This window comes from Blennius ocellaris (genome assembly GCF_963422515.1).
Source record: "Blennius ocellaris genome assembly, chromosome: 16".
Classification (NCBI taxonomy): Eukaryota; Metazoa; Chordata; class Actinopteri; order Blenniiformes; family Blenniidae; genus Blennius; species Blennius ocellaris.
Window position 1 is genome coordinate 13,516,981 of NC_137665.1, and position 12,958 is coordinate 13,529,938.

The 12,958-nt window shown below is 40.3% G+C and overlaps 1 protein-coding gene across 1 annotated transcript; it reads right to left on the bottom strand.

The window, feature by feature from the left end:
- Positions 1-960: 960 nt before the first annotated feature.
- galr2b (galanin receptor 2b) lies at positions 961-8,237 on the bottom strand (the record flags this gene model as incomplete). Its single annotated transcript, XM_080511781.1, has 2 exons — positions 961-1,723; positions 7,864-8,237. The coding sequence occupies 2 exons, from the start codon at positions 8,235-8,237 to the stop codon at positions 961-963; spliced, it is 1,137 nt and encodes a 378-aa protein (XP_080367907.1).
- Between the last annotated feature and the right edge of the window lie 4,721 nt (positions 8,238-12,958).

A 12,958-nucleotide genomic window follows, 5' to 3' on the forward strand; every position in this document is an offset into this window, starting at 1 on the left:
AATTAGCATTAAAGTGGAGAAAAGACAGCATGGGAGGCTTAAGCACCTGAACAATAAGCCCTGTTTATAGTCAATGATGCAGACAAATGTGAATTTCTATGACAAAGTTCTCAACTCCAAAAGTTAGAATAAAAAGATAAGACATACTGTGGCATTACGGGACAGATACACTGCTGGTTTTATGATGAAACCTCTTCAACGCCTCAAAGCCTGACTTTGAACAAAAGTGCAAGCTGTAGTTAAAAGGGCCATATTCTGCAAAAATTAGTATCTATGGTAATGGTTTTCCAAGAGTAATATACATCCCCATACCTGGGAATGATGCTCTAGAAGTCGAGAAAATCTGTCACCTCTCTCCCTGGCTTGTTTAAATCTTTGAAAAGTGTGTGCTCCAATGAGCAAATGAGAAATCAAACGCCATATAGTGTCATCAGGGGTCAAGGTATGCCCTCCCTTTGAGCCTCCCTCAATTAAACAGCTCTGCTCTGGCACATGGCACCACGAGAGGAAATACTTCTTCCTCTTCCCAAGATGGGCAAGTGCAGGCAGAGCCAGTCCAGCTCATACAGACGCAGAAGATTCTGAACGTGAACAAATATTGAACTGGCTGAAAATCAAGGAAAAGCGGGGTTTGGGGCAATACACTTTGAATAGAACATTTTCGGACCAACAAAACTCATGTAAAAGTGTTGAAAAGCTGAATAATAGGAGATCTTTAAGGCAAACAGTGGAGACTATAAAAATACAGACCTTTTAGTCGACAACCTTTCCATAACTCTACGAATGCGATGGGATCTGGTGTGTGGAGTTTAAAATAAAAACATTTTGCAGCAGAGGATTATTTTAATAATCCATCTCTCTTAACATGGTTGAATCATGTCATAAAATGAGAATCATGAGGGAATTTTGAGGTCACAGAGTCTCTCACATAAGGCAGTCTGTTCTGGGCTGAATCACTTGTCAACTCGACTGCTGGTAGGGCAAATTCAGGGTCACTGTGGCTTCTCTGGGCTCTGCTATGGGCCTGTTAATCATCTCACATTCATTCTGTCTCATGTGCTCCTCGTGCATCTGTGACACCTCGGTGGAGCCGGCCTCAAACCCCGGCACCGTGTTGGCCACATGAACCACGTGAACCTTGTTCCTCCCGTTTTTGCTTAGGATGCAGCTGAACACCTTCTTGAAGCCTTTGCGAAAGTGCTTGGACACCAGGGCGTAGACGATGGGGTTGACGCAGGAGTTGGCGTAGGCCATGCAGTGCGAGAGCAGCCTGAACGCGAACGTGGTCTGATTGAAGGGGAAGTCTCCGTACAGGTAGCACAGGATCACCACGTGGTACGGCAGCCAGCATATGCAAAAGAGCACGGTGACGATGATGATCATCTTGGTGACTTTACGCTTGGCTCTCTTGGACTCCGACATGCCGTCCAGAGGGTCGACGGCCGTCCACAGGAACTTGATGGTCCGGGTGTAGGAGAGGCTCACGATGAGGACGGGGATGACGTAGCCGAACACGAAGGTACACGTGTCCAGCACCTTACGGTTCTGCTCCTCCCAGCCGGGGATGCACACTGTACTGTTGGAGAACTCAATCAGGTCGAAGTAGCTGAGATATGGGCCGGCAAAAACCAGGGAAAGACCCCAGATAATCACCATGGCAACTATTGCATTACATGGGGTTCTCAGCTCTCTGGAGCGCAGCGGGTAGCGGATAGCCAAATACCTAAAGGAGGAAAAACAAAATTAGGAGAGTGACTGGTAAAGCTGAACACATGAAGGCTGGTAATTAATAAAACACGGTGAGCCGGTGTGGTAAGATGTTGTGACGGGTGCTCCAGGAGCCTCATTAAAGCTAAATAAATATGTCACAGTGAAGACTGAACTCCAATTTGTGTTTACATTATGCTGTCTCTTAAAATTTAAACTAAAAGGGGGTAACAGCTCACTTTCTCATTAATTCTGACTCCTAGTGTTCACACCATGCTTTGGTGGAATTTTGCAAGACTTCAGTGAAAAGAAATCAATACATCAACACATAAAACACAACTTCCAATTGAATGAGGTAGGCACCATGAACACAATTAAAACATCAAAAATGAGCTATTAAGAAACAATAAGGGAGCACACAAATGCTTTCTTATGATTAAATATTCAATGTTTAAGAGTGATGCATTCGTGTATAATTTTACTGTGGAGCTACTTTGACTGATTTATTCATTCCTGACTTAATGATGATGGATGTAGGTTTTATAGATGTAATATATGTTCCTTGAAAAATCCTTTTTACCTTAAGATTTCATTGAGTTATTGTGACACAATGTATTAAATGCAACATTTTTGATTGATTTTCTGGACTAGAATAGAATAGAATAGAATAGAATTGAATTGAATTGAATTGAATAGGACATGCTTGCAGTGCAAAAACAAACAACACAAAAATACATAAGAATTGCAAGATTGGATTTGTATTGTGGTTTACAAAGTAAATGACATTTACGCAGAAGTCTATCACATGCTTCTCTCTGGGGCACAGCATGTTCTAAACTGTTCATCAAAAACATGATTGAGTGAGAAACAGGGTCCTCTGTGCACTATTAGCATGTCTCACTCCGGATGTTCCTTTGCTCGCTGATAAACATTCACACTGCAGGTATTAGTTGGTTTTATTTGGTAGGAAGCACCTCTGGGAAATATGTCAAAGTGCCTGCAGTATAAACAAAGGGCATTTTGGGGCTTTTCAGTCAGATCGGATCTCGTAGGCGGTGCATGGTAAACACACAAAAACAGCAGAGAAGCTCAGCGTGCTTCGATCAATGCTGCCAATCGCATGGAAAAAAAGCACATTTGGTCAACTTGACATTACAATTATTATTTGACATATTTTGCTAAGTTATTTCCTTCTCATTCTCTGATCTGCTCACTTATGACATTTTCCATATCTTCTTCTTTATGGCCAGTGTGTTTGAGTTGTGAGGGGCAGAGTGGAGGTAATACAGCCTTATTTACACCAAGGCACTGAACCCACATCCTTGGTCTCTACATTTCTATTCCTCCAACCCATGCTCCAAAGACAAGAAGAAATAAAAAAATCTACCTCTCTGGTCATTGTAATCAAATCAAAGCCCTTTCAACCTGTTTGTCATAAGTGAATTCCCAGTGATCTGGACTACCAAGAATCAAATATTTCCCTCTTTTCCCTACTGAAGTGACACAATGAATGATTCATTTGGCTTTGAGAATATTCCGAATCCCCATTAGAAAACATGAATTTCGAAGCACGTCACTGACCTCACCTCAAAATTAGTCAGTGAACCTATTAGAATATATTAAAACAAGAACACCATCATGAGGGGAGCAGTTATTGAAAGCTGCAAACCAACTGCAAACCAATATTTGACAATTATTTTCAAGGCAAAATCCCACAGATGTAGTTCCCTGATAGAAAAAAAATTGTTTAAAAAAAAAAGATAATTATGAGGTTTTTAATGCTCTATTCAACTGAATAACTTTAACAAATGTGAACACAAAATTACAAGTGTTGTTTTTTTAGCTGTTTGTTGTCATTGTTGTGTTGCGTCACTGTTGGTTTATTGTGACTGTTTGTGCTTATAACAGTGTTGAGTGCTTTTACCAGTCATTAAACATATAAAAGACTGACAATGTTTGCCACACAGCTATGTGGAGTAGTGGTTGGCATTCTCAGTCACAAACAAAAGGTCAATGTTTGACTCAGAGTTTGGGGCCTTTCTTTGGGTGCTGCTCTCACTACGCTAAAACCATGATAAATAAAAATATTTCTTCTTCTCATTCTTGGTAGGTTATTTGCTGTCTCTGAATCTTTCCTGTAAATGAGAATGTCTGTGATTTTTCATCTCTCTCTCTCTCTCTCTTTGCTGGACTTCATTTTTCCTCCAATCAAGCCAAATATGCTCCAACTCCCCACACACCTCCGAGCTGGACAAAGCGGGTATAGATGGTGGTTGAAAGGATGGAGCCTGTTAGTGTCAACACAATGGGCCGTTTCTGGGTGGATTCTACTTTGTGTTTTATTAAGTCGGGGACCAATTAAAGCTGCTGAAAGGCAGCCCGGTAAAACATCTGTTGAATGTGATACAGGTTCCTCTCAGTGTGTGTGGCATTCAAGAATGAACACGTTTTCAAAGCATCCCTTGTGGACCAGTAAATAATCCTGGGAGCTTTTTTTCTTTCTTTCCAAAAGCCACCAAAAAAAAAACCCTAAATATAGAACCGTAGATTTTAAAATCAGTAATTGAATGCATGAATGACTCTTATATTCTCATGTGGGTATTTTTTTTTTGTGCTATTATCCTAGCATGTATGCATCAGATCAGGAATATTGTGTTTTTATTGTTATGTTAATGAAAACCCTCAATAAAATTATTTAGATATAAAACCGTTTTACATTTATTCGCTGCATTAAAGTCATAGTAAACACACAATGAGGCTGCAGGCAGCACAAAGCAGCATATATTTCCCTTCAACAGAATCCCATGCTGTTCATTCAGGCTGAACTGTGATTTCAACCCTGCTGGGGATTCTTGGTTTTAAGTGTGACTGTAGGCAACTGCTTCATTTTCCCCCCTAACAGTTTTCACACAGGAACTGAGGAGGAAAAACAACAGAAATTCATTAACCTCCCTGACTCATATGTTCCAGAGTGAAGAGGAAATGACTATTGCATTTCCTGTTAATAGTCAAAACAGCCAAGTTGAGCCTTCTGCTCACTGGCAGTATTGACTGAACTGTCCAACAAGGACAATGGACGCTTTGCATTGACTGGCTGAGGGATATCATTTACAGGCAGGGATATTTCATGAAATTCAGTTGGAGCAGGAGTGTCAAACATACTGTCCACGGGCCAGAATTGACCTGCCAGAGTCCCAGATGAAAGTTGCCTGCTGGGAGAAATTATAACAATTCAAAAAAGCAGTTATTTTATTGAAATTCCTTTTTTTTTTTTTTTTCATGTGTTGTAAAAGGTTGCTTTATTAAATGTGAACTTCTTGAGGAATTAATACTTTGTTGCACTAAGAGGAATGTGTTGAGTTCAATCTATTTACATATTATAATGATGTTATTTACTGGTCCAGCTCACTTGGGATCAAATTGCGCTGTATGTTACCACTGAATTAAAATGATTTTGCTGGGTTAGAGATCCAGTGGTGTCCAAAGTTTTACAGAACCAAATCTAGTTGTAAAAACAATCCCGTATCTGATTGTTCAACTTCAGAAAAAAAGGAGAGTAGTGTTAGTGATAGTCAATACAATAACTGCAGAAGTATAAATAACTCATTTGAACTTAAATTGAGAAATATGTTGGTTTCCAAACTGGGATTTCCTGCAGCTGATAGGAATACCACCCCACTTGAATCACATTATATCCCAGTGTATTGATTTTGATTTGCCATTGTGGAAGCATGCACTACACCACTTTCACTAAAGAAACACTCTAAATTCAAAATGTAAAACTATTACTTTACAATATCCTTTAAAAAAAATGTACACAGAAGATGGACTACTTTCTCCAGCTAATTCCTCCATTCCAATCATATCTCTTCCTTGCAAATTCACAAATGCTCCCTGAATGAATGATTCTTTAATGTTGGAGAACAATAGTGACAGTAGATTTAGCAGCAAAAGCAAAAATCGCTAATCTGTTTAAGCTCGTTATTCAAATATATACGCGCAGCTGGACAGCTCAGGTCTGTTCCATGCAAATGAACCTTACAGGTTTGTTGACCTGAGCGGAAACGCATCATCTAAGAAACGCAAATCAGCTGCTGTGACTCTCGGACATGCTAGTCCATTATTGCCTGAAAAACAGGAGTCATCTCCTGCTGTCATGAGCTCACCACACCAGCCTCCTCTTCTCACCACAACACAAGCTAAACACATGCGAGGTAACCTCATCTTCCAACACGCTTCTGGTAAACTTGACATCAGGGCCAAGTGAGGATGATTGCAGAGAGATTGTGCGCCTGATCAGGAAATGTATTTCTAACTGAAGTGGCTTTATATTTATCACAATAGGTTTTGTTCTCGGTTCTGATTTGCATGCAAGCAGAAGCCTTGACTTGAGTTTTGTTGACTATAAATAAAGACCTGAAAAATTCTCCCCTATAATTACTATTTGTTCCCCACGAATTAGCACCTTTGGTAGTGTTCTCATTTCCTCTCATACAATTAAACAAACTAACACAATTTTCTTAAATTAATGACCAGTGCGCTCGAATAATGAAATGCTTGTTTTCTCTGGTCTTGTTGAAGGAAAATGCACAATGCCTTTGAGACATTAGAGTATTGAGACCGAGATTATATCAACTGTAGAAAGCTCACTAATGTTAAATAATGCATACATACAGGAGGCAGCATTGTATTATTTTGGGATTTACTACATCTGTATATAAACCCTAGTTTGGAATAATGGACGAAACGTGTACTGAGATGAAAAAAAAAGGACAAATGGAATAAAGGTCACAGCGACACGACTCTTTTAAGCTGAATAAATTCATCTGTGTTCATTAATGATTTGATTGAAGGTTAAGAGGGAGTGAGTGCACGATGAAGTAATTTAAGTTATTTATGCTCTGAGATGAAATGGTTGAGCAATTATTAAATTGTTTTGTTTGTCAATTAAGAGACAAATTAGATTGAAGATGACCTGTGAGTCAATAGCTTTACAATACGATAATCATAAGACCAGCTTCTTCTCATGATATTTACAAATTGTTTTGTTTTTACCTGTTTTTGACCAAGTCTCATTTTATCCCTGCCAGTGGGATTGATTCCCTCTGCAATGACACCTGTTTTTCTCAACCCCAATTTCACTGCTGTCAGGTGTGAGTCATTCACTGGAGTTCTGTATCTGAACATGTCAGTATGATGCCTCATATATACCAGGTTAAAACAGGGCACTAGCTAAATGTACATTTGATCATTTAGTGCTAGAAAAATCAATGACCATTGTGACACATTATCTTTGGAAATACATCCTCCTCGAGCCCAAAAGCCACAGGAGGTCACACAGCTTTGTTGGAGTTGAGGTTGTCCAAATTAAATTGACTCATGAAAGAAAAACAATCATGATAAAACTTTTCAGAATTCAACACGGACCTGAGAGAGTCCTGCTTGTGTTTATAGGTGTGAGTGGGTGTGCCTGCCAGCATTTAGCATCGCTGTAACGTTTTCGCACATCTGGGATGATGTTGTTTGGACCGCCTCCTCAACGGTTTCAAATAAAAGTGCAAAACTTTTGTTTTGGGTGTTTGTTTATGACAACGGTGCTCAAAAACATTTCCCGAGGTTGAACTTTCTGAAAACGTTCCAACTCTGTAGACAGTTGAAATATTTCTAATGCACATGTAGATGGACAATAACAACAATGGTGGCCTCCAGAGTGTCATGACCCCCAGTCCATATTCTCCTGGGACTTAGTTTTAATAGTTGAGAGTCACCCATAATAACAATCCAACTACATTTTCAGTCTACGTGAATGTTTGTGTACTTATCATTGTTAATGTTTATAGCATTTTGTTCTCTGCTGACATGTGTGGTTTCATTACAAAAACAAACAACAGCACCCACTAGTGGCCCAACATGAAATCTACATTGTTTCCAGCGTTACTGCCATTTCCGTCGAAACACAAATGTTTTCTGAAATTTTCACTCCTACTCTAGCGTAGATAGGCTCTCACATGAATAGGTTCACACAAAGTGTCAAAGTATTTTGTAAGAGTAAAGCTGAATGTGAAATTATTCTCTTCGATCAAAACCCCATGAAATGAAATGTGAAAAAGTATGTGATTGCTGTGTTTAAGGTGAAATGCTGTGGTATCCAAGTACCTGTCAACGGACACGGCGGCCAGCGTGAAGCTGCTGGCGTACATGGTGAGGTTGATGAAGAAGTGCACCACTTTGCACATGAAGGATCCGAACACCCAGCCCTCCAGGGTGTAGATGGTGGCTTGGAACGGTACGCAGAAGATGATGAAGAAGAAGTCAGCCACGCTCAGGTTAAGGATGAACAGGTTGGTGGTGTTGTAACCGACCTGGCCGCTGCGCAGCAGCACGGCCAGCACCAGGCTGTTACCCACGGTGCCCAGCAGGAATATGAGGGAGAAGACCACGGACACGATCACGCTGGTGGGGTTCAGCTGGTAGACCTCAGATACGTTGGTCTGCCCTCCAGGCCAATTGAAATCCTCAAAATCAGACATTTTTGAAAGTCTGGTGTGAGAGAAAGGAGAGGACACACATATTAGACAAACGCATGTGGATCATTTGACGTCTGAAATCATGAAAATAGAAATCAAAATCCCCGGGATTGCAGACGGGAGCCGTGGTTCATGATCTTGCAGTCAGTGTTGATGATGATGAAGATGACAAAAATATTTAATGCATGAGCTTTTTGTCAAATTATCAGCAGCTTTTCAAATTATTACAAATCACTGACAAGCCTGCATTTACATTTTCAAAGACAAATAATGACCTTTTTGAGTGGGGTCAGGCACTTCAATGGGACAAAAATACATGTTTGTGCAAATAATTTGGGAGTTAATTGCAGGTAAGGTTGCACAACAGCACAACTATAACTGGGTTGTTTTTTTGCTGTGCCTTTTTTGGGGCTTTAAATTCTGACAATTGGCTGTTGGCTTTGAAATAGACATCACTCAAAGTAGCTAGCCCATGTGCTCTCCTCTCTAATCCAGCCACTGAAAGTCAAACTCAACAGTCTGAGAGCTGTGCTCAGGTTGAATTCAACCACTGGAAACCAAATGGAAAAACTTGTCTTTCGTGGGGGAACCTTTGCTTATAGCCAGGATCACATCAGAAATTTGTGATGAGCCGCAGTGAAGAGGCTTTTCTCTGAAGCAACGGTTAATGTCCAAATCTGACCCACAATTGAGCTTTGCAGGTGCTCTGGTTTATGAAAGAAAGATGTTTCCGTTGACGTCAGCAGGCACTCTTTGTGTGTGTCAAATAGACATATGGTGCCACTGTGAGTGGAGTGAAATTGGGGCTTGAAAGTAAAGAGGCTATCATGATATTGAGTCATAGTGACATACAAGGACAGTTAATGTCTGTAAATATTGTATTGATCCCCATCTATCATCCAGGGTAAAATAGAGTAAACACTTTGAATATCGTTTAATAAATAAGCACCACAGTGAGACCATGGTCTTGTTATGTTAGATTGCAGTTATGTATGATTTGTGTTTACATATTAACATGTTTCAGAGGGAGTCTTTTCTGATGATGAGTATTCATTTCCTCATAATGATGGACGCCTTGGCTCATCTAGATGAGTGGCTCATAATCCAAGTCTAATCTTTGTTGTTCGATCCCCTCATCTGCGCATGTCCTCGACAAGACAATGAACCCCGAAGTTCCTGCTAATGCTGTGTGAGAATTTTGCATGGCAGCCGATAATGACGATAATTGTGTACACAGATGGATGAACATGGAAATATCATGTAAAACATATTAAGAGCAGAAAAATCCATAGTATCCATAAATAAATTAGTGAAATTATGACCATCATAGTTTTTTTTATTTTAATTATTCATCTCTATCCCCATAATACTGAAGGAAAAACCACAGACAGAAAGACAATAAAAAATAATAGCATTTGTACTGTTATTAACATCCTAACACTAAAATCCTATGTCATAATAATGTTTTATTACTACGACAGTGTTCTATGATACTGTAACTATACATATCAACTAAATGATAATTTCATTGGCCACACAGTGGGATAATGAATCAAGCAGCAGTGGAAGGTGAGAATTGATGGGTGGGTTTGGACTGAAGCAAGCTTACTTTGAACCACTGCGTTTTTAAAGCAGACCTATAGCAACAACGGATAATCATAAAAGCTATACAAAGCGATAAATCTCACCATATATGTACAAGTTATTGTGATATGTCTGTGATTTGACCCTTGTGCATTGTGCTCTGAGATATTTTCCGTCTAAAGACAGGCAGCTGGAAGCATCTATTTCAAGAGCCTGTCGATTAACTCTCAGTTGTTTTTCCGCAAATTGAGGACATTCTCGTATGTTTTTCAGAGGAGTGGACTTCAAAGCGACACTTGTTTACTTGATCATAGGAGTGTGGCCTTGGCATCTGAACAGAGCATTGCTTGGATCAACAGGAATCCATGTTAGATTGCATTTGAACCTTCCACCGCATTATAGTAGCAGCATTTTCTTGGAGAAACAAGCCTCTCAAACAAGAGCTGTCAATAAAGCTGAAGTGCTGATCTGTCATGATTTCCCCGATACATTTCGTGTTTTTAATTTGGAGTTGTGAAATTGATTAAAGGCAAACAAAACAAACAAAGTTGTTGTTCCCACTGATGACAGCAAAAACCCTCACAGAGAGAAGAGGGGGAAAGACAAGATACTTTTTTAGACAGAATTACCCTGAAGCAAGGAAGCAGCTTGATCTAAATTGAACTGAAAATGCATGAATGAAGGCTGCTAATTATCTGCCTTCAGTAACCAGTCTGGTGTTTTAAGCGGGTGTCAGGCTGCATGCTTTGTGTCTGCAGCAGGACAAATGTGATGGCTTATAAAAAAAAACAAAAAAACACTGAGCTTGGATTCCATTGGCAGAGTGGGAACTCGGCATGCTACAGAACTGCTAAAAATGGAGAGATGTTATTTTAATGTTGAAATGACGAAGAAATCAGTATGCTGTTTGGGAGAGTGGAGCTTTCAAATGATACACCCTAAAATTTAGAGGTATTTCTTTAAGTTGTCCCCAGGCTGTTATGTTTTTTTATCTATCATCTCAAAGCAAAAACAGGTCTGACTTAATTATTAAGCAGCATTAAACTTTTAGCATCCTTTGACTATTAATCTGCACTGGCTGTCTTTGTGCATAATAGGAATTGTGACTGCCTGGCAAATGAATGAGGATATAGTAATTACAGTCAATGGCTTGTGAATAACACTTTAAAATCATCTTGGTTAACCTAATAAAGAAGCATGCTTATAACATCAGGTGTTTGCTGCAGAGGAATTTTCTTTGCTGCTCCATCTCCACACCACACTTTACAAATCTTGTCCATAATGTGGCTGATATTTCTTGCTTTCCTCCCACGAGGGAACGCCAATCTGGACTGATATTAGATTTCCAGCAGTGGCAGGATAACATAGCTGAGGCTTAAGTCTGCAGTACACATGTTTAAGTCTCAGTGGGGACTGATCAGAGAAAACACGGGGCTGACACACAGAGGCTTTATGATCTGCTAATAGAGTCTGACAGCTTATTAAATTTGCAGATTTGAGCTCATAGGGGAGCATTATTACTATTTTCAGAGATGAAACACTGAGTGGTGAAAACAGCAGAGTCAGAGGAGGAGAGCGAAGGGGACGTACTGTAGCACTCTGATAGCCAGTCTTAATCTGGCTGTGTGGGAAAACATCTACATGTCAACGCAGAGCATGAGCCTCAGTGATAACAGTGTTGGTATTACAGGATATCGCAACGCCACATTTTGCATCTTCGTTTTCTCCCGCTTTGTGGCAGAGGGGAAACCTGAGAGGAAAACTTTGGATCAGAGCAAAGAAGCTGCAACATCTCTGCCTCCTGTGAACAAGTGACCCAAAATAAAAATGCTGAATCTGTTTCAGACATCTGAATCGCAAATGTGCCTGAGATAAACTAACTGATATCCGTTACTAATAGGATTAGCATGCAGATCAGGCAGACGCACCGTGAGCCTACCAGAGAGATGAGGATGAGGATGCTGATGGTGATAAGCGGGAAGTATCCAAGCCTCAGAGACGACACTCCCAGCAGACCCGCTCTGTTAAGATGCTCATACTCTTCACACAGAAGCCTCTGCTCCTCCACTGCATATCGCACTCTACCCGTGCTGCTGCTGTCTTACTCGTTTGCCGCCCTCCCTTTCTCCCTCCCTCTCTCCTCACCATCCTCTCTCTGGTGGGGAACTCCTCCTCCACATTCACTTTACTGTTCACACTTCACTGCAGGAAAGCATTGCAGGGTGGAGGTATGGAGAGAGGCTGCAGCGCCAGGCAATCTACTAGCAATCACTGCATAATCAGGAGGCTTCCTGTCAAATAATCAGTATGCAATGCCGACGGTCCCTCAAAACAGTCCCCATCCAAATCAGCCCTTCTCTAAGACGCTGACCTTTGGATTCATCTTTAACACAGCATACTGAAACTGTCATCTGGTGATAAAGGAGTACAAGTCTGCTTAACCAGCCAATTCACTGGGGGCAAGGAAAAGTAATATTGTTCATGTGCACTATGTTGGAACTTAAATCAATGGCAAATGTTGCACCAAAGTCAGGCTTTTCAATTAAAAAAACAACAAAATAAACACACAAAAAAGGGAAAAGGCGGATGACGTCTTGAATGACGCCAACGAAGTGCCTCTTTGGAAAAGCAGAAAAGAACTGGATCATTTCAAACACACTCTCAGATATGACCAATTGTCATTGCATTAGTTTATCTATCCATGTAGTGTAATAGCAATTCATGTTATTATTCTGAAAATAGTCTATAAGCCCACTAAGTCTATTTTGTTTAGCAGGGTCCAAGTCAAAGACTTCTGGTTTCAATTCAGTACAAGAGAATATTTTGGATCAAAACCACAAATCAAATAATTGTCAATCAGACAAGTGGAGAGATTTCTGCATGTTTATGCTCTCTTTGTGCATTTTCTCAGGGTAATTTGGCTCACCTCCCACAGTTCAAAAAATATATGTGTGGTATTATTTAATGTTTGTGTGTGAATCAGAGTGAGTGTTTGTCTTTCTCTCTGCATGGTTTCCTGTGATGGAGTGGCCTGTTCAGACTGTGCCCTGCCTTTACCCTGAGTGAGCTGGGACCGGCCCCAACAACCCTGAACAAGATAAACCATATAGAAGATGAATAAATTGTTTGTTTGTTGTGTT